Raw genomic sequence first — 25023 nt, 5'->3', positions numbered from 1 at the left:
ATGTACATTAATACAGGAGGTCCTTGGGTTTCTTCAGTCCCTATTTACGATGTTTCGTGGTTACGACACATCTCCCATTTACTGTATAAAGCCTTGTTTCGACTTAAGTGGTTTTGTGTCGTAAACATTGTAACGCGAACTTCGTGTTTGGTGTGCGCGCCGGAAGAATACGCGGTTACGCGGCTCGAGACAGAGGAGGATAGGTTTTAGGATAGGATAAGTGCTTACAGTATGTTATTTACGTATAGTATGTACGTATGTTCGGACGCGACGTAGGAACGGATCAACGTTGTAAGTCGAGGACCCCCTGTAGTTCAAAATTTCAGACACATCCAGGCCACAAGGTGTCAGTTTGATTGTTGTTTCATAATGTGAATAGGAAAGATGACTTGATAGTGTATTATGTTGTTTATGTAGTCATATAAGTGCAAAAATACCCCTAGCATTTGCATAGACTGAGTAAAAGCAGAGTCCAAGAAAAGCAGTGGTCAGTAGCCTCTCATAGCCCTGACTAAACGTAGTGGACAGCTGTGAGTGTGTGTGTGAGGGTGACATCTGTTGTAATTGGGTTCAGCAAGATGCTTTTGTCTTTCTGTTTCCCAGGAAGCATTACTTATAGCTGTAAGCAGGGAAGATAGAAGAAGTCACCTTTTGAAGTTGGAGGTCTAGCTGTTCCAGGATCAGAGTTCTCATGTTTGAAAAAATGCATAGTTCATGACTGTAATCAAAAATGTATAATTTTATAAAATTTAGGTTCTTCCTCTGCCTTTGCTAGTTCTACAGTCTCTGCGTGCTGGTAACCAGTCTGATGTGTTTACGAAGCCCTGGTGTCTATAAATGAGTGAAACACAAACTGTCTCGGTCCGATATGCTAGTCTTTCTCTCTCTCTCTCTCTCTCTCTCTCTCTCTCTCTCTCTCTGCTCATGGCCGAGGCATCTGGATTATTTTTAGACAACAGAGAGAACTCCAAATGTTGGAAGGCATGAAGTGAAATGAAGATTTTGCTCTATTCCTGCTACATAAGTGGGTAATATAGACTTATTTTTGCTGTTTCGGATCACTTAAGGTGTAAATGTCTCCATATTCAGGAGACGGCTAACGTATACAAACAGTCTGTATAATCACCATAGTAGAGCATGACTTGGGAAAAGAAAAGACTAGAGGTAAATGTGTGAGATTATGTAAGGTGGGGAAGTGTCGAAAACTGTCGAAAAGTGGTCTGAAATGTTTTGTTACCGTAGCTGATGGACATTTAAGAAACTCTATTATTGTGCCAATCTCACATAATTTTATCACATTTTATGTGCAGGCTTTTGAGCAAAGGCCCCTAAATCCTCCAACAGATGTAACGTCATAGGAAAAGCAAAATTACCCAAACCAAATAATATTATTACTACAACTACTACTATTACTAATAACAATAATAATAATTATAATCTTTAAGCTCACAACACATTCTATTAGCTGGCCATAAACATGGAAACTACACATTTGTCCTTCTAATGGCTACAACAAAATACTTGTATAGTTTACAAATACTTGTATTTTATGCATTTTCAAAATGCTCCAGTCTGTCATCAGAATGCATGTGTTATCTTTAAAGAACTGGTGGAAAGGCTATGAAAATCTGTTTTAAAGTGCAGCGGAGAAATGATGAACATTTCTTAGGTTTGAGTTTTGAGAGGGGAGCAGCTGTTGCCATGTGCCTTATGGATTTCCCAGAATACCCAATTATGGCTTGTGGAACCAAGAGGGTCAGAGTTCATTGTACAGTATCAGTCTTATTTTTCTTAGTTATTTTGGTATTGATTCACAACATGTTTGTTATAGCATACTTACACAAACACACACACCCACACACACACACACAAATGCACGAGTAGTGTTCGAGCAGAGGCAGAACTAGATGGACGTGCTCCGTCTTTGCAGGGCCACAGGTCAGCCTTATCAGCCTTGTTTTATCTTGACAGCACACATCTGCTTCTCCCAAACTATAAAGCATTGCATTTAATTACTATCTTGGCACAAAGTCTCACACTTGTGCTCTTTCTGAGATTGATATTCACTAGAGGTTTTACTCTTAATGGTTTCCCTATTATATTTAAATTTAGTGGCATATCATAATTCAGGTCACAGTTTTATAATGACATTATGTATTGGCAGGTTTGAATCAGCATTTCTACAAAACAAAGACCAAAATTTGGCCAAAATGAAAAATACGATTATACATAATAACACTGTGAGATCTAAACCTCCCCAGCTTTGGGCTGTAAAGCAATGGAAATGTATTTGTGTAATCAGTAAACATAAAATCCCCACAGTATTTTGACTAATGCTTATATATCCGCTGTGAACCTCGTAACTTCACCAGAGAACGGATCAGAGCTCTTCTGAAGGCTGTAAACTAACAGCATGTTGAGTGTTAGCATTGCAATCAATTTTAGTGCCATTTTATTAACCAGCGACCTGTCTCCTCCTCCTTTATAATGTCCCTGGTTAGGCCTGAGTGTGACTGAAATCCAGAGACAGACGAACATTGTGAAAATGGACACCAGCATTCAGGGCTTTACCTGGAACAAAATAATGCATATAGGTTAATGTGGAACAGACATATTTGGCTCATCGCTAGCTACTTAACAGGTAGTTTTGGCTGTTGGCTTCATAAATTAATGTAATTCGCATATTATTTAAGAATCACGCTAGGTTCTATAGATCCTTTACTGTAACTCTAATGAAACATTTTTTATCTCTTGTATATGTGATATCTGCCCTGTTAGCTCGGGGGCTAACGTTAGTTTTTCCATTTTGCTTCACTGAAAATTCAACTGTCGCTCTAAAACATACCGTTTGAGTGAACTTTGCTTAATTAAGGTAAAATCTGTTTGTATTTTATTGTGCATAATTTGCAGACCAACCTGTTTTTGCTAACTGTAAACAAAACTGCCAGTAAAGGTGAATGATGAAGCGTTATGCACAGAGCCAGCTGTTCACAGAGTTTTATTGAAGGCTGGAGTTGGCACAAAATTTGAACAGAGGCAGCCTGGTATGCAGGAAAAACTTTGATGCTGATCAGACTAGACAAGACCATAGCTCCACTTAAGCCAATCATTGATATTGATGGAGATTCTGAACCACAGGATTGAACTAGCGGTGTGAATGTGTGGGGTGTTCGTTTGTTTGAGTGGTCAGCCACTCAAATGAAAGCGATATGTATTGTTTAACACTCTTATCATTTTCAGTCGTTTCATTTCATATTTATTTAATTTCTCTCTCTCTCTCTCTCTCTCTCTCTCTCTCTCTCTCTCTCTGAGTGTGTGGAAGTGGATCAATTCTGGCCGTTCCTCACGTTGCTGGTTAAAGCTGAGTCTCCGTGCTGCACTGAAGTTTAGCTTCAGATCAATGCCTTTCAGCACAACGATTTAAACACAGCTGCCTGTCCATCTTTAACGGCCATCAAAATCAATCCAGATCTCCACAAGTTGGACAAAGCCATGGCCACGTTTTCTTAAAAGTACACCCGGCAAAGTAATTAAAAAATAAGAATTTAAGTACAAACGTATGCTGAGCTATGGAAGCCCATTTCCGCCACATAAAATAATAATAAAAAAATGCATCAGTCTTACATATTTTTTCATTAATATGTAAGCTGCATCTCAATATTTTGAGAAACTAAGTCAATATATTGAGATAATATACAATGCCATACCTCAAAATGACATAGTACCTCAATATATTGAGATATCAACTTAAATATTAATACAAAAAAATTGGTGCCTTTTTATTATTATTTTATGTGGCGGAAATGGGCTTCCATACTGAGCAGTTCATCCACAATTACTATTCAAATTAGCTGGAGTTTCCAAAAATGGGAAACAGCCGACATTTTATTTAGTCGCTGGGTTGTAATTTAAACGACTTTTGACCAAAACATTAAGAATGCTTGTGTGATTTCCAGAAAAACTAAATGAATTGGGATGCTCTGACTCAGCCGAGGTTAAGGTCCTCCTACTTAATAGCAAGCACAGATGAGAGGGGTGTAAAGCTGCTCAGTATTGAGCTGTGGAGCAATGAAACTGTCTTCTCTGAAGTGATGGAGGACCATCCAATACCTTTGGGATGAACTGAAATGAAGTTTGTGATTCCAACTTCAGTATCCGACCTCACTAATGCTCTTCTGGCTGAATGCAATAAAATACTCACTGAAAAATGTCAATGTGTAGTGTCAACACCATCCAAAAAAGGTTAGAGACTACTGCAGCAATGATGGGGCAGACATTTGATTTCAGGAGAAATGTTGGACAAGCAAGTTTCAAAAACATTTGGTCATAGAGTGTGTATTATACTATGAGCGCGCACACACACAAACACACAGCCATAAATATACGTGCTCTCATAGGCATTAATGAGTTGAGTGCATTCATCGCAATGACATAAATTACATTTTTGGTAAACATGTTTTGGTAAACCATTTGGTTAATTACAAATGTGCTAGAATGCACTGCCTGTGCTGTTCTATTCTGGGTGCACACACACACACACACACACAAACCATTAACTCATCCTGCAAATAAATAGAATTAAATAAATAAATTAAAAAAATCTCCACCCACCGTCCTGTCGTTTTCACATATTTATGCATGCACATACATAGAAAACACAACCCCCCCCCCCCACACACACACACACAAACACACTGAGCTTGGCCTTAGGGCATATGGCTCTTCACTGGGGCTGTCAGTATCAGTTTGCTGTGATTAGCGCTGTAGCTCTATCAGGTTTGGCCTTGCTGGCATTGGGCCGACCTGAGCAAAGAACACAGCATAAAGAGCATCTGCTTGACAGCGATCCACATTATAAAATCACTAGCTACAATGTTGTTGTGTTTGTTGCTTTAAATTTGCACAGGAACTATAAGGCTTATATAGCCATTTGTAATACCCCCAGAGAAAGCATGCAAACCTATTGAAGGTTCTGGAGCAGATGCATGTCACGCCCTTGTCTTGTCGTGTCTATTTTCCCCGCCATGTGCTCTCTTAGCACATGGCTCTGTTTGTTTTTGTCCATGTCTCCGCCAATGTCCCGCCTTTGTTCCTCCTCCTCGTCCGTGTCTCATTATCCTTGTTATCAGTTTCAGGTATCCCTCGTCTATGTAGTGTATTTAAGTCCTCTTCTGTCACTTTCTAGTTGTCGGTCATTTGTATTGTTTCGTATCCTATGTCTTGTTGTTTTCTAGTCTCTGTCTTTGCTGTCTCTCCATCATCGTTTCTCTAGTCAGTCTTTGTCTTGCCATTCTTGTTGTAAATAAAGTCCGCCTCCGTCAGTCCACCCCCGCGAGCCTGACAATGCACATGAGCCTAAGGTCACCGTGCTCTATTCCAACTGTTGGTAATAGGGATATGTAGCCCACAGACACTGTAGAGATCAGGAAAAAAAAATATTTTGTTTGGGTGACTACAGTCAGTGTTTGTCAGTCACGTGTGATTATTAGCTGTGATGTCACCAATGCGCCATTTTGGTGGTATTGTTAAAGTGAGGAGTACAGTACAAAACAGCAAAGAAATTAACTTTATACTTGTGTTGCAGTGACTACAATTGAGAGTATCCCATATCAAGAAAAACAGGACACCAGGGACTGTTACTTGGATGAATTGTCATCTATTAGCAATACTGATCCATGCGGCATGACGCAAAGAGTTCTAACCCAACACTGCTGCCTCCAGCCTCGTACATGTGCATTACCAACTATCTTGTTTTATAAGTGTGTTTACATGTGAACAGTTCAGAAACTATAAATCCCTTGAGGCACCCAGTCATTTTGCCAGTGGCTGTGTGCAGGATTAGTTTACATTTTGCCCAACGTATGGCAATGACACAGTCCTGACTGCAAGGGTTAGTTGGCTGTAAACAAGGAAACTTGTGCTTAGTACAACAGCAGCCTTCACTTGCAGTCAGAATTTCTCCCAGGTATCACAAATATCCAAAGAATATCATGTATCTTCAAAATACTAGGAAAAAAACACCTTAACTTTCAATGGAAGTCAAGGTAAAAATATTTTATTCCTGGCAATTTTGGAGCATTTCTGTAGGTCCATTCATCATGAAATTGTTACAAAATGTGAAGGACAGCTGCTGTTTTGAAACGATGTAGTAAACTAAAATCCACAAAAAAGGAGATACACAGATGTTAAAGCTTATGATGGTGGTGATGATGATGATGATGATGATGAGGTCCTGTTATAGTGTATACGTATAATCAGGGCTTGACATAGTTCTAAACAAGAAACATTGTTCAGCCCAAAAAAACCCATCTTTTCATTGTAATTATACAACACAACATTTGACACCGTACTGAAGTAACCCTGAACATTTTCCTCATTTTTATACTAGTATTTTGTATATTATATATTGATACACAGCAATTTCACCAGTGTTAAATCAACACTATTAGTTAAAAGAGTGTTAGAGTGTTAAGTTGTAAAACCTAGTGTTAATCTCTCACTAATTCACTAATAGTGCTGATTTAATGTTGAATTAATTCAATGTTGTCTACAGTCCTATGGAAGAAGCACAAATTAGCAAAGATTGACTGGATTTAATACTTTACACCATGGTTAATTTCTTTTACCTTTTCCATAGTGAGATTTATTATTTCAGCCGTTTGCAAATTCCCATGAATAAAAGAAAGCGAATGAAAAGAAAATGCTCCAGTCTTACAAACTGACCAATAGTTCTTGACCACATAATACCTCCAAAAAGTGGTGAAAACAAAGTTCACTACAGTTTTACGTCATCTGTCAAAGACCTGTAGCTTCATAGCTCCAGTGCAAAACAAATAACACAAACCTTGAACATTTCCTTTAAGGCTTTCAGGCTATTTTTGAGACTGTGGTCCTGCACTTAGTGGATTAAGACGAGCTTCAAATAGGACTGACTTCTTTAGCTTGAGCCCTGCATTTTAGCCAGTTGCACAAAAAGCACTCTGTGTCTACTATGCTAAAATGAAATTGTGATGGACAGACCACAGACTCAGAGTTCTGCACTGGATTAACATTGGAGCCAGTGAGAAATAGTGATGGATTACTGTACACTAACAACTCTGTTTATACTTTGCTTTTTTTAATTTTCAATTTCTTTTTTAAATATTTGCCTGTACTTACACCAATCAACCATAACATTTTGACCACCTCCTCTTCCCCACAAAACCACCTCAGGGCAGGTATGATCTGGGTGGTTAATCATTCTCAGCACTGCAGTGATAATGACATGGTGGCAATGTGTTAGTGTGGGTTGCTCTGATACAGCTGGATCAGACACAGCAGTACTGCTGGAGTTTCACTGCTGGACTGAGAATGGTCTACCAACCAAAAACACCCAGTCAACAGCATCCTGTGTCCGCTGATGAAGGATTAGGTGATGACCAACACAGACAGTGCAGCAACAGATAAGTTACTTTCCCTGACTTTACATCTACAAGGTGGACCAACAGGGGAAGTGTGTCTAACAGAGTGGAGAGCGAGTGGACATAGTGTTCAAAAACCCCAGCAGCACTGCTGTGTCTGATCCACTTGCGCCACCAAGTCAGTGTCACTGCAGCTCTGAGAATGATACACCACCCAAATCACACCTGCTGTGGTGGGAATCTTTACCATTGAAAAACAGGGTAAAAATTGGCAAACAAAGTATGCAGAACAACAGGTAGACTATAGTCTGTAATTATAGAACTAGATTTGCAGAACAGATTACTGAAAAACAACCAAAAAAACATTAAAAACTGGACAAGAGAAATGGATCCAAACTGTGATTCTACCAGATATTCGGAAGCAAGGGAAGCTCCCCAGAGACAGGAGAATCCAAAAACATTGGATGGTCTTGAGTGTATGGGTTTTAAAAATAAATGGAGAAGCATTTTGGAGAAATGTTTTTTAAAAACAAAAGCTTGGGAAATAGGGAGATTGGGAGATGGCACCCTGGTAAAAGCTTTTTAAGCTCTCAACTGAATGCTGAGTGACCTCCTGGAGTGCAGTTTTGTTTTAGGTTTGTGCCTCGTCTTTTTGCCATGGAGGCTCCTACTTTTACTCAGGATACTCAAGATAATTATTATCAAACATGTCCAAAATAAATCAGTGCCTGCTTTCTCTTAAATTCACTGTTAGATCCTTTGTCTGTGTAGTTGTCTATGTCATCTGTTGTCTATGTAGTAGTGTTATTCGGAAAGATCTACTCCTCTCTCTCTCTCTCTCTCTCTCTCTCTGTATCTCAGTAGGAAGTGCAGGTGTAACTGTGGTCGGTTTTATCATCCAACCTGACACCTCAGAGTATAAAGTGCACACACAGAGACACACAGACACACACACACACAACATACAAGACATGGAGACAAGGCACAGGTCAACATTCTGTCTGTGTGTAAGTGTCTCTTGCTTTCTTTCTCTCTCTCACACACACACACTCACACACACACACATTTGTACATTGCCAACCTTCATTTCTTTCTGGAAAAGCTGTGCTGGGAGCATTTGATAACTTTAACCACTTCTGTCGGAGCGTTAATGCTAGCAGTCCATTTCGTCCCAGTGGTATCTGCATGTAGCTCTATCGTTTAAAACCATTCCAGTGCTCTGCAGCCCAGTGCTGGTGGATATTTACACCTCTCTGTCCTGTGCTAGGCCTTGTGCATCGGCATATGCGTGTGGCCAACTGGTTGTGTGCAACTGTGCGGCCGTGTCAGCAGCTTAAAGCAGCTGACTTCACAAATTTTAAGAAGTGTCCACAAATCTGTGGATGTATGAAGGGTCTTGCTGTTGTAGATAATGTCTTACTCAAGCTGCTTATGCGAGACTTTTCGATGCTTGAGTTCATAGCATGAACCTTGTAGAATTTAATTTCAGCTCTGCATTCAGTGCCCTGCTTTTAAAGGGCTAGGTGTCCTGCATTATATATGGGTGGATTTATATATTTATGATGCATTGTCTTATGCATAGAGAAGGAGAGAAGCCAGAGAGAGAGAGAGTGAAAGAAGGGAGGGAGGGAGATGGGAAAGACAGAGGGAGAGGACATGCAGTGTTCAAGGAAATAAAAGGGGAATGAAGGAGAGAGCAGGAGGTGTAAACAGAGAGAGAGAGAGTTAATGTATGGGAGAGAAACATGAAGGCAGAGGAAGAGAGTGGAAAGAGCAAGGGAGAGGACTGATTGATCAAGGGAGAGAAAGGGAAAAGAAGGAGAAAATAGAGGGCAGAGAGAGAGAGAGAAAGAAGAAGAGAGATGAGGGGAGATTGGAAATATATATTTATGATGCACGCTTATGCAGAAAGTGAGAGAGACATTTGAAAGCGCGCTCACGCTCGAGCTGCTCTTAGGAAACACGTGCACCACAGCGACAACAAGGTCTTGTGGGAATTTCAGCTTTTCAGCCTAAGTCTGGTAGTGTCCTCTTTCCCATTGCTAGTCCTTACGCAAGAACACACTCCATTCCTGTCATCAGATCACTGTCAAGCTTGAACCTTCCTGAGGTGAATGAACTGCGGCAGAAGGAGAGAAGCAATACGCTGTTGTTATCAGTTAATTCTATTCTTCATTGCGGCACCAAACTGTTTAAAGACAAAGCTCAAAGTAACCGTTTGAAGATGTACTTGCATCATGTGTCCTCCACCTCCAGTTAAAGCCAAATTAAAGCCACCCTTTTGAATAATTCGGGTGATATCCTTCCTTAGCAGAGCGTTTGGGATTGTTTTCTTGCTGTGGAAGGAATTTCTTCTAAGGAGAGAACTGCAGGATGAATGATCATTTCTTTGTGTTTGTTAGCATTCATGGTGAATTCAGTCAACTCTGTATACTGTGTACATCCTTAAACCTGCACTGATCCATTATGGCAGAAAATATCATGATATTTTGTACATTCAAGTTCATATATTGCCCATCTCTTGATCATAGACAGAGGCCGAAAGAAGCTCGTCAGTAGTTTTCTAAAAAATTATTAGATTTTTTTATACACCCTTCATCATAAAGAATTTATGCTGTCTCATGTTGCATTTGTGTTGCGTAAGACTTCTCTTATTTAGATCAGTGCGCTGTTCCAGCTTGTTTATCCGTGTCTGATCACTTGTTTTCCAAGGTTTTCAGTGTTTTCATTCACAGGGAAATGGATTTCTCACATTTAAAACGGACAGTTCACATGCCCTTTTTCCTGTTTTTTTGACCATTTTCACGCTTCTGTTCTTGTTTTCTGTTCTTTTCCACCCCTCCCCCCCTTTTTTTCTTTTTGCATGTGCCCTCCACTGCCCGTGTCTGTTTATGGGGGAAAAATGAAGAACTGGAACCATCGAGCTGTCACTCAAGTAGGCCTTTCCTTTGATTCGTCTGGTCTGACTCAGTATCTCACAAAGTCATTGGCCGATTCCAATGAAAGACCAAGAAAAGCTCGCAACACTCTTCCCTCAACACTTTATCAACACAGTAATAACAAATGACAGGGGCTTTTGCAATGAAATATATACTACAGCCATCTTCAGAGCTGTTTATAAGTTGCTAAATATTTGCAATTATATATTTTTTTATTAACTGCTGTATATCTCTGTTGTAGCGTGTTAAAGCTGTTGAAGAAGAACCTTCTTAAACTTCAGACAAGACCACATTTGTTCTTGTATTTAATTTTTTATTGAACCTTTCATATTTCAGTTCTATAATATAATGATATAAATACAATGGAACAGTGGGCACACAGCTGCAGTGTCATGGGTTTGAATGCTCTTGTCTCTGTATTTGGAGCTACTGCTGAAGTACAACCAAAAAGTATGCTTAATAAAGCAGGGAAGGAAGGGAAGAGTTGCTAGTGAGCGAGGGCATGAAGGTCTTTTTTTTGTTTCAATTTGGAATCAAGCCATTGCCACAGTCTGCTCACACATATTACATACACATCTATCTATACTCAGATGATTTCTCCAAGTTATTCAACTCAAATCAAGATATTAGACATGACTGAAGAATCATGGGTGTTAAGGCTGCACATTCGGTGTATGTGTGTGTATTAGTTCTACTCTGTTGTTCCAGTATTTGGGTTATGTGTATCATTGTGTGTATGTTTGTTTTGTTTGTGTTGTGTTGTACACATGAGTATAGATGAGTATAATTTATATAGATGAGTATAAATGTCTACTCATTGCTTATAATTCACATTGACCGTAATGGCCAGCATCAAATTTTTCATTCTTTTTTTTTGTTTCCTTTTGAGTATTAAGTGAAGTGCTGTTGTTTTAAATAAACTACATCTGCTTCAGATTTCAAGGGAAAATTAATCGATTTATATTTGAACACTTTTAGTAAAACCTAAATAGGAATTCCAGCAGTTAATACACAGTTCTCATTTGTAAACAAAGTCATATATAGTAGTCAAAATGAGCCAAAGTTCACCGTGTTCATTGCCCCTCAGCACTGGGCTGTGTAGCAGTGGACTTACATTCTCTGCAGTGATGGAACCCCATCCAAAACCTTTGGAATGCGTCGAAGTGCCAGAACTTGCTGATCATCATCATTGTTATCTGACCTTGCTCGTACTCTCGTGACTAAAAGCCATCACATTTTTTTTCCCAGAAATGTTCCAACATCTAATCTTATTCTGACACTTTCAGTTCTTCAGAGCAATATCACCTTAAACCACTCTCAGTGATGGCTACATCTTAATAATTGAACTATGCAGAAATTTAAAAAACCTGGTGGAATTTTCTTTTAACCTTCCTCATAGATTTTCATTCACATGGGTGAACTTAATGAACAGCACTTTAAACTGGATTTCATAATATAGTTACATACTGTGTAATGCACTGCTTTGATACAATGTCCCCATCTGTAAGAAGTTCCTGGCTTCTTAACTAATATAGCAACACCTCTGAAAGCCAGTTCCTTATTAGTCCCTATTTGGCAGAAAAGGTGGACAGAACTATACATATTTTTGCCAGGATATGAATAGCAGATGGAGATAAGAGGTCATTGTGTTATTTTTACGGAGTGTTAGCCACGTAACCAGCGCTCAGGTTCTGTTTGGACGCTCGATAGTTTTCCTGTTGAGAGGCCGACACTTGGCACACTTTGTTGTGTATTTATAAATATGGAGAATATGCTCAGTACAATGCTCTTTTGTTTGAAGCAACGGATAGAAAACATAGAGTACTGTGGAAGTATTGGAAATGTATATTTAAAGCTGTTTATTTGGGCGGTAAGTGCTTAGGCTATTAACTTTAGCAGACATAGAAGTAAACAAACTCTTGGTCCTGTTTTGACTTGTAAATGCTTTTTCCTTTGTTACTAAGTGTTTTCTCAATTAAAAACACACTAAATAAGATTTTAATAATCCAGGGTGAGCCAAAGACGTCTGCAGTGTGCTGTGTTTGTAACAGTGTTAATAGGAGAACAGTCTGTGGTGATGTAACACAAAAGTGAACAATTCCTAACATTCTGGAACCAGCTTGTACAACGATCAGCCATAGCATTAAAACCACTGAGAGCTGAAGTGAATAAAATTGATTATCTTGTTATAATGGCACCTTTCCAGGAGTGGGAGATATTAAACATGAGGTGAACAGACAGCCCTTGAAGTTTGGGTTTGGTTTGGGGAACATGGGCAAAGGTTATCTCCAAAGTGGCAGATCTTGGGGCATGTTCCAGGTCAGAATGTATATAAAGTGGTCAAGGAAGGACAGCCAGTGAACTGTTAAGAGGGTCACGGGTGGCCAAAGCTCACTGATGTGCATGGGGAGCGAAGGCTAACACATATGATTCAATCTCACAAAAGCGCTAGTGCAGCAAAAACTGCACTAAAAAACAAGTCCATGCTGGCTCTCATAGAAAGGTGTCAGAACACACAGTGCATCACAGCTTGCTGCGTATGAGGCTATATAGTTGCATCCTGGTTAGAGTGCCCTAGCTGACCCCTGTCCACTGCCAAAGCACTTGCACTAGGCATGTGAGCAACAGAAGTGGATCATGGAGAAATCATGGAGAACCTTGTTTACACCACATGGATGGCTGGGTTTGTGTGGGTCGCATACCTGGTGAAGGGATGGCACTAGGATATACCAGAGAACAACTACATTCATTCACGCCTGTGGTGTTTCCTAATGGCAGTGGCCTCTTTAAGGATGATAGTTCACCCTGACACTACAAAAACTGTTCAGGAAGTTTTGAGGAATGAAAAACTTTTCAAGGTATCATTTTTTCTTCTAAATCCCTCAGATCTCAGCCTGATCAAGCTTCTGTGGGATTAATTAGATGATTATAACTGACAACTAATGAAAACCCCAAATTCAGTATCTCAGAAAATTTGAATATTACTATATAGAATATAGAATATTATAAGACAAAAAAAGGATTTTTAGAAATGCTGGCCAACTGAATGTATGAACATGTACGGCACTCTATACTTAATACTTGAATTACTGCAGCAATGCAGCGTGGCATGGAGTGAATCAGTCTGTGGCACTGCTCAGGTGTTATGAGAGCCCAGGTTGCTCTGATAGTGGCCTTCGGCTCTTCTACATTGTTGGGTCTGGGGTATTGCATCTTCCTCTTCACAATACCCCATAGATTTTCTATTGGGTTAAGATCAGGCGAGTTTGCCAATTAAGGACAGGGACACCACGGTCCTTAAACCAGGTACTGGTAGCTTTGTCACTGTGTGCAGGTGCTAAGTTCTGTTGGAAAATGAAATCTGAATCTCCATAAAGTTGGTCAGCAGCAGGAAGCATGAAGTGCTCTAAAACTTCCTGGTAGACGGCTGCTTTGACTTTGGACCTCAGAAAACACAGTGGACCAACACCAGCAGATGACATGGCACCCCAAACCATCACTGACTGTGGAAACTTTACACTGGACCTCAAGCAACGTGGATTCTGTGCCTCTCCTCTTCCTCCAGACTCTGGGACCTTGGAGGAACCAAAGGAAATGCAAAACTTACTTTCATCAGAGAACATAACTCTGGACCACTCAGCAGCAGTTAAGTCTTTTTTGTCTTTAGCCCAGGCGAGACCCTTCTGACGCTGTCTTTTGTCCAAGAGTGGCTTTACACAAGGAATGTGACAGCTGAAACCCATGTCTTGGACACGTCTGTGTGGTGGTTCTTGAAGCACAGACTCCAGCTGCAGGCCAGTCCTTGTGAATCTCCCCCACATTTTTGAATGGGTATGGTTATCCCTACTGCTTGTACACTTTTTTCTACCACATCTTTTTCTATTAATGTGATTGGACACAGCTCCGCAAACAACCAGCCTCTTAACAATGACTTCTTGTGTCTTGTCAAATCAAATCAAATCAAATTTATTTATATAGCGCTTTTCACAACTGATGTTGTCACAAAGCAGCTTCACAGAATTCCAGTAAGACAAGATTTGACATGAAATGTAAAGACAAATGTAAAACCCTCAAGTGAGCAAGCCAGGGGCGACAGTGGCAAGGAAAAACTCCCCCAGCTGAGGAAGAAACCTTGGGAGGAACCAAGGCTCACAAGGGGTGACCCATCCTCCTCTGGTCAATCTACTGGTGATGATAGTTAGTTGTCCTGCTTGTGTAAGGTGTCAGTGGTCGTCTTGTGGACAACTGTCAAGTCAGCAGTCCTCACCATGATTGTGTATCCTACGGAACTAGACTGAGAGACCATTTAAAGGCCTTTGCAGGTGTTTTGAGTTAAGTAGCTGATTAGAGTGTGGTACCAGGTGTCTTCAATATTGAACCTTTTCATAATAGTCTAATTTTCTGAGATACTGAATTTGTGGTTTTCATTAGTTGTCAGTTATAAACATCAAATTAAAAGAAATAAACACTTGAAATATATCAGTCTGTGTTATGAATAGGTATAATATACAAGTTTCAATTTTTGAATGGAAATAAATCAACTTTTTCATGATATTCTAATTTTATGACTAGCACCTGTATGCTGGGGGTTTTAATATTATGGCTGATCAGTCTGTGTACATCTGTGTGTGTGTATCCTGCTCTAAGTGTGAATGTAAAATTTGCTTTCTGTTTTTATGATTTCCTCTCTCTCTCTCTCTCTCTCTCTCTCTCGCTCTCTCTCTCTCTCTTTCAGGGTATCAGCAGTCTCTTCAGTTCTCTGAAGGTGGTTAGATTGCTGAGGTTGGGCCGTGTGGCCCGTAAACTGGACCACTACATTGAGTATGGAGCCGCGGTGCTGGTGCTGTTGGTGTGTGTGTTTGGACTAGCCGCCCACTGGTTGGCCTGCATCTGGTACAGCATCGGAGACTATGAGGTCATCGACGAGGAGCACAATGTGGTGCGTAAGGACAGCTGGCTGTATTTGCTGGGCGAGACCACTGGAGCGCCATTCCGCTTTAACAGCAGTGGATCGGGCCGCTGGGAGGGAGGCCCAAACAAGGACTCAGTCTACATCACATCCCTCTACTTCACCATGACCAGCCTCACCAGCATAGGTTTTGGGAACATCGCTCCCACCACTGACGGGGAGAAGATCTTTGCTGTGGCCATGATGATGATCGGCTGTGAGTAGCTTTGGTTCTTTAACTTACATTAGAAGTAGGTTTTTGCCTTCTCGTTATGTGGTTGTGAGTTAATGTGGTTGGTAGATAAACTGTAAATGTGCATTAAAACATGCATACTATATTGTAAATTTTTCTTTTGGTAACTTTGGGACCTTTCTAACAAATTATTCATTATCTGTAAGCGCTTATCCAATTCAGGGTCGCGGTGGGTTCAGAGCCCACATGGAATCATTGGGCGCAAGGCGGGAATACACCCTGGAGGGGGCGCCCAGTCCTTCACAGGGCAACACACACACACACTCACACATTCACTCACACACTCACACCTACGGACACTTTTGAGTCGCGAATCCACATACCAACGTGTGTTTTTGGACTGTGGGAGGAAACCGGAGCACCCGGAGGAAACCCACGCAGACACGGGGAGAACACACCAACTCCTCACAGACAGTCACCCGGAGCGGGAATCGAACCCACAACCTCCAGGCCCCTGGAGCTGCGTGACTGTGACACTACCTGCTGCACCACCGTGCCGCACCCTTTCTAACACATTCAGCACTATAAAAAATAGGATAAAAAAAGTAGAAAAGCTCTTAAATACAGTACATTATTAACTAAAAACATTCAATAATTTATAATTTAATAAATTAGGTTGTGTTAGGAAAATTCATTCACAAAACTTTGGCAATTTCCAGTAGTATTACATTCCAGTAGTACATTCACTGTCTGTAACCGCTTATCCAGTTCAGGTTTGCGGTCGGTCTGGAGCCCACACGAAATCACTGGGTGCAAGGCAGGAACTCACACACTCACGGACACTTTTGAGTCACCAACCCACCTACCAGATACGGGGAGAACACACTAAACTCCTCACAGACAGTCACCCGGAGCGGGACTTGAACCCATAGTAGTATACTAGTAGTACTCCTTAGTAGTGTTCAGGTTTTTTTGGCTTGTTTTTTGAGGAGAAAACAATCTGCATTATTATTATACCTGTAGAACATAGACAGTTGTCTTGATAGATAAATTAGAAAGCATAAAGATTTTAATAGTCTCACATATTACAGAAATATTATATCTATTTGCTACATTTTAAATGATTTCAGTTGAGCATTAATGTTCAAACCCACATAGATTCCTCATAAAAAAGCAAAACAAGTAATTATTTCACAGTTTGGTTTCCATCTGGCTGAGTTATGACATGGACCTGTAGTTTACACTTGCTTTGGTGTTATAATCAAGCTGGCATGTGCTTTTGCGAGCCCTGTGTGGCTCTATGATGAGTCTGCCAGGGTATATATATGTGTGTGTGTGTGATGACTCATTGTTGACTTGTGTATGACTAAGCGAGAAATGACGGACATTTATCCACATATCACTGTCATCTGTTGTTGTGAAGTTGTGGAGGGTGTAAATATGGCCAGAAATGATCGTAATGAGTATTTAGAGGGAGCCAAGTGATGATGTTCTTTCTAGAAACAAGAGCAAAGAGAAGTATAAAGACATGCTGACTGCAAAGATATAACAACTTGTATGTAAGGCAAAAAAAAATCACCAGTCCCAAGACATATACACAACTGTAACAAACATTTAAACAGGGAAATAGAGTGTGGGCAGCAGTACTCTGCTATCCTGACTGTTCCTCAATCTGTACAGAATGTATAACAGTTTGCAGACATTCCTTTTAGTGAATTCTGCTACTTTAAGGTGCCTTCATTGCTGACCCATCTGTTTGCCACACACATTGTATAATATCCACAGAGAATACAATCAAATGGGATGATATGCAACCTGAACCTGAGCTTAACCCCACCATTCCCAATGCTAAGCGTTAGCTATGGGTGTATAAATCAACTTTTAGCTGCTTTCGACCTACCACTAGAGCTAGGGTGAATACCATTTCCTAATGTTACCTCTACCCCAAGTTTTCCAGTGTCATATTGCCCCTTGGGATTGAGTTACAAGGTGTAGTGGTTAAAATGGGACAACCCTTCAAAAGCCAGATACATCATCAAAAAACAAAAAAGAGCAGCACTTTGTCCACAGTGATACCAGAGAGTTATTGCTGTTTTTTTTTACGTAGTTTAATTTATTTAAAAGTGTTCAACAATCTTATATTATCACCCACTCCTAACTCACTTTGAAATGAAGCTGAATTCAGCTGCTTATGTTGTGGCTTTTTGTTTCAGACTTTCAGTTCTACCTTAAATGCTGCAGTAGCCAGAATGTAATTATTTCACCATTTAAGGGTTACTAGGTTTTATGCTTGTTATGAAGAGATGGGACAGCATGCATTGAAACTATATTAAATTAAGGTAATACACTGGTTATTATAATTTATTACAGGGGAAATTAACTAACATTTCTTTGGTCACATGCGCGGCCATGGCCCTTTGTTTGAAGTGTGCCCCTTAAAAAGTTTCTGTTACTAGGGGTATATGGCCCTCCCCCTTGGCCCTACCCCTCTTTCTCAGTAAGAATTGAGATACCCTAGAGCTGAACGGTAGAACTTAATTGTGATGATATGTAGAGTTTGAAATAAGACAGAGGAGACATTTTTTTTCCTCATTGGATTATGTTAATGTGTAGTTGTGTAGGGGTAGCCCTGGGTACAAAGTTCAAAGAAAAAGTTGGGAGGAGGTGTGTGGGCCTGAAACAGACAGTTCCTGTGGCTAGGCTGTATTATGTGTCTGGCTCCGGATTGGCAGCCATTCGATCGCACATCAGAGTCGCTCTTGTGGCACAAACGAGTCACTTCCCCTCTTTGATCTGTTTGGGAAATTTGATGAGACGGCTTGTGTGCAGATGTGATGCTTCTCATTGGCTGGGGGCGCTGGAATGCCTGCTCTGTTGCCGTGGCAACCACTGGCTTGGGGCGCCGGGGTAGAGACTGATTAAAAAAAATGGAAATCAGACTGGAATGGGGCAGAGGTTTGAACAACGGGCTGCAGACAAATAAACGGCATATCACCTCAATAAAAACCCAACTTGTCTTGAAGTGATTTGTAGGAGGATAAGGTCACCATGCTCAATGCCAAGAGTGGGCTAAAGGAGAATGAAGAACCCCCAGTATTGGGCTGTGGAGCAGAGGAACTGTTCTCCATCCAGTGCCTTCGCTATGAGTTGAAATGGCATGTGTAATCCAACATTGTACCTGACCTCACTTATGCTCTTGTGGCTGCCATCAAATCTTCACAACAATGGTCAGCTAAAACAGCCTAATGCATTTTCAGAAGATTAGAAGCATTTGCTGCAGTACATTTCCTAATAATACACAATTTCCAAAGTCAGGGTTGGTTTGTGTTGTCGGGGGCAAAAGGACAACTGCTTGTTACACGGGAAAACAATAAATCTCCAAAAACAAGCACAAAGAGGTGCAGCATGTTTACAAACGACGGGAAGCAGCGTGGAGCCGCCTCCTCTGCGTGAGAACTGCCATCACGTGTCTCTTTGTAGTCCATGATGCAAAAAAAAAAAATTCAAATAGAAGCGGAGATGTCGAGTCATTAAATATTCTGTCACATATCGGCGTAACACAGCCGCAGGAGAGAGCCTTTGACAAGGCCCCGTTTTTATCTGAAGAGGAAAGTCTTCTCCATCTACACACTCTTGCTATCTCTATCTCTCTCCATCTCCATCTGTTTTCTTGCCAGCAGAACAATCAGCAACAAGAATAGCTCTGTCTGATGAGTAAAAAAAAATGCATGCTCGTGAACCTGGCATCACGTAAGAGGCTTCTTTTGGCACCGGTGCACAATCGCATGTTAATTTTATGCTGTTTCATTATCTGCAAAGATTGCAAAAAAAAAAAAAAAGCCTCTTCCAAATAGTTATATTTAAATGTTATGATATTGCCGCCAGACCCTGGTGCGCTCTTCTTCCTCCAGAATCGTTTAGTTTAATTTCCACACAATTACTAGCATTTGGATTTGCAGATTGCACAAGCTGTAATTTGGAATATTCGCTCATAATTCACAGCCAGACCTCATCATTACAGTACACACCATTTTTAATGATCCACAGACTTCAGTGATGCTTTTTTGGATTGTATTATATAGGCAGACTGTCAGCTTGACTGGTAGATGGACAAAAAAGGGGCCACACTACAAGATAATCGGGCAGATTCTGGCCATGTAGTGTATATAAACCTGTTGTTATTTGTTACATCACAAACACACAGACCTCAAAAAAGTATAGTTTCAACTCTGAATGGGGATGGTACTTTGTAGAATGTTAAAACCTAGTAAAATAATATATGATACAGGTCCTTTATATAACACTATTTAATGATCATTTTTTTAGAATCAAATCAAAGTGGTTGTTTTCAGAGGTTCTCTCCTGACTGGGCCATTAATGAGAGTCTGCAGACTAATGACAGCGATTAGTGCTTGTGTACAAACAAAGCAAATCAGTCTCAAACACGCACACACCTCCACAAACAGGAGATGCTGACACTTGGTTGCTCTTCTCATTAGGGGGTTCTTCAGGGCACTGTACTATACAAGACATTCGAAGAGAGAGAGAGAGACAGAGAGACAGAGAGAGAGAGAGAGAGAGAGTGAGAGAGTTAATTGTTACACTGTCACTACAATTAATCACCCAGTCTAATCACATTACACAAACACAGTTCTCTCTCTTTTTTTCTGCTTCTCTTCTCTTCTCTTCTCTTCTCTTCATTTCTCTTCCCTTCTCCTTTGAATGCTATAAGAAGCGAACTCTGTGCGGTTCATTTCCTGTGTGTGTGTGTGTGTGTGTGTGTGTGTGTGTGTGTGTGTGTGTGTGTGTGTGTGTGTGTGTGTGTGTGTGTGTGTGTTTCTTTGTGGCAGATAGTGCTGTATTTGTCTAATGAGAGCCAGGGAGCTGGAGGCTAGAAAAGTATGGCTTGTCCTGCAACACTTCCGCTAATGAGCTTTATTTCACTGCAATACTTCAAAAGCATCATATGAGGGGTGCCGGAGAACTTCAACATTTGTGTGTTGTATGTTGACGCATGTTCTCTCCAGACTTGTCTTCTGGGTCTTAAAACACCTCACAGAAACCCTTTCCTATAAACCTGAGTTCACAGATGGAGGGAATGCTGTAAAACTGTTCCATGATTGTAGGAGCAGTAGCTACAAAGGCAGCAGGGAATGGAGAGGAAAGAACGCTATCTGCTCAACCGTTAATTCATTCATTCTTTCATTGTCTGTAACTACTTATCCAGTTCATGATTGCAATGGATTCGGAGCCTGCCAGGAATCATTGGGCACAAAGCAGGAACACACCCTGGAAGAGGGGCCAGTCCTTCACAGAGCGACACACACACTCACTCACACATACGGACACTTTTTGCTTTTGGACTATGGGAGGAAACCAGAGCACCCGGAGGAAACCCACGTGGACACAGGGAGAACACACCAAACTCCTCACAGTCACCCAGAGTGGGACTTGAACCCACAACCTCCAGGTCCCTGGAGCTGTGTAACTGCGACACTACCTGCTGAGTGACATTAATATTGACCTCCATTATTTCTGCAACATTTCAAGGACAAGGCCATTTCAATGTACATAAAGTACATAAAATACAAAGTACATAAACCATGTACTTGACTAAAAGTACAAATACTCCTGGTAAAATATTACTCCAGTAAACGTTGAAGTCCACGTTGTAGATCTCTACTTGTGTAACAGTATAAAAGTATTTACCTTCAAATGTACTTTGAATCGAACGTTAAAGTACTATGACATATTATGGCTCTAACGTCCTATTATCATTTTTGTAACAAGACTCTTGCTTAACACATTGTAGGTGAAAAGACTCTAGTGTCACTCTTGGTCTTTGTGCTGCCTCTCTAAACCAACAGAGATCGCTCTCTCCTGAGTATTAAGCCCAATCAATGCTTCTGTGTTGAACCTGGTAGGCAGAGCAACCTGATGTGCACCTCTTCAGAAATGTTACTTGTCACATCTACTCAGACCACAACCACGTGTGATTGTCCTGCATTCGGACAAACATGGTTCAAAAGTCCAGAAATATTAAGACTATATAATAACAAAAAAGATGTTTGAAATTCAGCCCCAGTGGTTTGGCGGTGTAATAGCCGAGTGACGTAGACGCATACGCACAAGTATAAACTTTCACAATGGTATAGGTCACTTGTGCACAACACTCCTGGGGCTCCCCGTAGTGCAATTAAGTTTTACAGCACTGTACTGAAATTGGTTGGAAGGTGTGGTTTCCTACCCTGCTTCAAAAGTTCCATAGTGCATTTTCTGCAGTGCTGAGCCAAGAGTAGCAACGACAGAGACTCCATATTAGTCTTCATATAAGTCAGTGTATGTACAAGTATCACAATGGTTTTGAAACTGTAATTTGAAGGTAAAAATATTACATAGTGTTCCTGTAAACTCTCTGCTTTGTCTACATAGTTGCAGAGTATAAGTACAGGCTGCGGATTTGCTTTTCTGTCTTTTTGCCTGATACTTGTTTTTTTTTTATTTTGGACATGTATCAGATATCAGTGTACTGTACTGATATTTGGGTTTTGGAATAATTCTTCTGGTTTTGACCTCGCTTTACGTATTGTGTTTAATAAATCTCCAACTGACTCACCATTGGTGAGTGATTTGTGTCAAGTCTGTAAACCCTGTATATGAATGAATAGTAGTTACTGATGTAACTACTGATGTAACTACTGATGTAGTAATGTGGCAGCTGTATTTGTTCGTCTCCTAGCAGTGGTGTCGATATGGAGCAGTGATATTTGTTCAGACATGTTACAGTTTTACCAGATTTTCATAATGTAGTAGAGTAAAAGTATGGTATTTGACTTTGAAATGTAGTGGAGTAATAATAAAAAGTCGCCAAAATTGAAAAACTTCAGAAAAGTACAGATACACAAAAACGTACTTAAGTACAGTAACGAATTACATTTACTTTGTTACTGTACATCACTGTCTGTTTTGCTGTTCTCTAGGCCTTCTGTTCTTCTCACCCTTGGGACGGCCTATAGCCCTGCCCTCTATAAACTTTGGCCCTCACCACATTTGTCTTTCCAAAAATCTTTCCGTATTCAAGATGGTGGATTCCACAACCAAATATTCAGGACAACCAAACTATTGTCCCCCTCATTGAGAAAAAAACACATTCTTCAGCAAAAAAATCCTCTAACAAAGAGTGAAACAAGGGAAGAATCAACACACTGTTCTCGTAATGGAGAACACTAAGTTCAGCTGAAAGGCTCCAACCAGACTCTGAACCACAGGTTATACTCCTGGAAGAGCTCGCCTGGGTCAGTGACTCTGATATGGTGTGTTGGTGCTCTGGGAAATGTTGCTTTCGCTTCTGTATCTCCTGTCATCAGGTAAATTCCTGCTTCTTTTGCTGCTTTGTGGTGACTAGCGGAAAGGGAGAGAGGATTTTCACAGTGTAACTTACGCTGTTATAGTTACACACAAGCCTGAAGTTAACATTTATTTGCCTGTTTCTTATTCAGATTTCTCATTTCACCTTAAAAGGAGCTCTAAATTAAATTTGTATATGTTGTTTATTTACCATTAAGGGCTTTTTTTCCATATACAAGCCTTTCTCTGCTTTAAAAATGAGTTTATAGTTCCTTTATTTACTTTCCTCAGTGTTATTTATGTTCATCAGTGTTAAACCACAATGTTCATTGGCACCATTTAAGTTGGAATGGGAAAGCCAAAAGAGACTAATTACTGCAAAGAGGGAAAGCCTGGATTCGCTGCTGTTTGGCTTGCCATGGCTCATTTAGTCACGTTGCTGAATAAATGTTTAGGTTTGGTTCTGAGATGCTAGTGTGACCACTGGTGGCAGAATCACAGATAGTGCAGCTTTAATGTGGCCACTTACATGCTTCCACTTTTGGAGTTATACAATAAATACTATTTCTGCGACAGACAAATTCACTTTCACCCTTTTCTTCTCTAGCATTGACCTGCCCAGCAGGAGGCTTCACGCACCTTCCTAAGCTGCCTTAAGGGGAAGACATGTTTAAAAACTAGTGTAAGATTAGGTTTAGAGTTAGACAAGTAGTACTTATGGTCAAGATTAAGGTATGTCTCAACATAATTGGTAGACGATATATAATGTCCCCACGATTCACAGAAACAAGTGTGTGTGTGTGTGTCAGAGACAGCGTGGTATGAAATAGAGCACTGGGTTCTTGAGCTTAAGGGAATGTGTGTGTATGTGTGTGTTACTCATAAATTAATAAAATATGATTGTCATAATGGGCTTGCATTCAATCAGCTCCGTGTTGCAATGCGTTTTTTTAGTTCTTCTGTAAATGTATGTGAAGTTATTTACAGGCTCTCTGTAACTGGCCATAATTAAGGCTTGACTGATAAACTTCTTTTTTCCAATGGTTTGTAGAAACTCCTTAAAATGAGGGAGTTAAGTTATTTAAGGTGCATTAATTATGGGGAAGACAGATATTTCATTTTTCACACAACTAGTTTAATCAAGAATGGAACGAAATGGCATGCTACCCATGAACTTAAGTGTACTAAGCCCAATGACAAGCATTGACTTGAGAGGTTAAAAGCCCCAGAATTGGACTGTTCAGCAATGGAGCTGCATTCTCTGGAGTCATGTGCTTCCTCCAATAATTTTGTCCTTTGTTCCGAGAGTTTATATCTCTCTGGCTAACTTTTGCCTTTGGGAAATGAAACCTTGTGACTGTGTGCAGCTGCTCTATATTATTTGTGTGCTTTTACATGAAGATTATAAACGCTATGTGTATACAATTGGATGAATGCCTGTGTCCTCAGTGGGTGAAATTTAAAATAGTGAATTTGAATAATTATAAAGGATGTCTACATACTTTTGGACATATTGCATGGAGGCAAATGTGCAAAACAGAACTTTACTAATGTTCAGTCATAATGAGGGGAAAAGGGAAATAAATCCAGACTCTCTCTCTCCAACTCGGGAATGCCCGTGTAATGGGAGTAATTCCAGAGATGCTGAAGGGGAGAGAGAGAGTGGGGAATTGGATTAGTCAAAACATGGTTCTATTTTTAGACAAGCCAAAAGGAGGTGAAATTTATTATGTTGCATGAGGAATTTTAGATGGTAGGTTTGGATCTGATTGCAGACACGGGACTGCTTTATCAAGCGCTAGATAAGAGTTGGTGTAGTGGGAAGATTGGAATCTGGAATCTTATTACTGGACATGTATTGTGATGCAGGTGTGTGTGCGTTTGCATGTGTGCAGGTGTAAGTGTGTGTGTGTCCACATGCATGCAGAGATGCACAAGATTAGAGGGAGTTTGCTTGTGTATACACTCACAATCACTTTATTACATATAAAGCAATATCTGAATATCAGAAAATTATTTTAAATTATAATAAGTTTATCTATTTTTCCCCATTTTCTCACTTCGGCTAGTACTCACCAAAATATATGATACTGCAAAGCTGGGAGGATGAAGGTTAGAACAGGTTAGAACTGCCATTAACACAACACCCCTAGAGCTCAACATGCTTGAAGGAGAACACCAATTTCCCCTCAGTCT

General features: G+C 40.4%; 1 protein-coding gene across 3 annotated transcripts in view; it reads left to right on the top strand.

The window, feature by feature from the left end:
- The window catches only part of kcnh1a (potassium voltage-gated channel, subfamily H (eag-related), member 1a), an 88200-nt gene that overhangs the window by 16781 nt on the left and 46396 nt on the right, over positions 1 to 25023 (top strand). For all 3 annotated transcript variants that reach the window (XM_066671250.1, XM_066671242.1, XM_066671259.1), the window contains one exon: positions 15075 to 15504. In XM_066671250.1, the coding sequence (XP_066527347.1) occupies positions 15075 to 15504 (430 nt within the window). The remainder of the gene's footprint in view (positions 1 to 15074; positions 15505 to 25023) is intronic.

This window comes from Hoplias malabaricus, chromosome 1, assembly GCF_029633855.1.
Source record: "Hoplias malabaricus isolate fHopMal1 chromosome 1, fHopMal1.hap1, whole genome shotgun sequence".
Classification (NCBI taxonomy): domain Eukaryota; kingdom Metazoa; phylum Chordata; class Actinopteri; order Characiformes; family Erythrinidae; genus Hoplias; species Hoplias malabaricus.
Note: the sequence above shows the minus strand (reverse complement) of the source record. Positions and strands in the feature narration are given on the sequence as shown.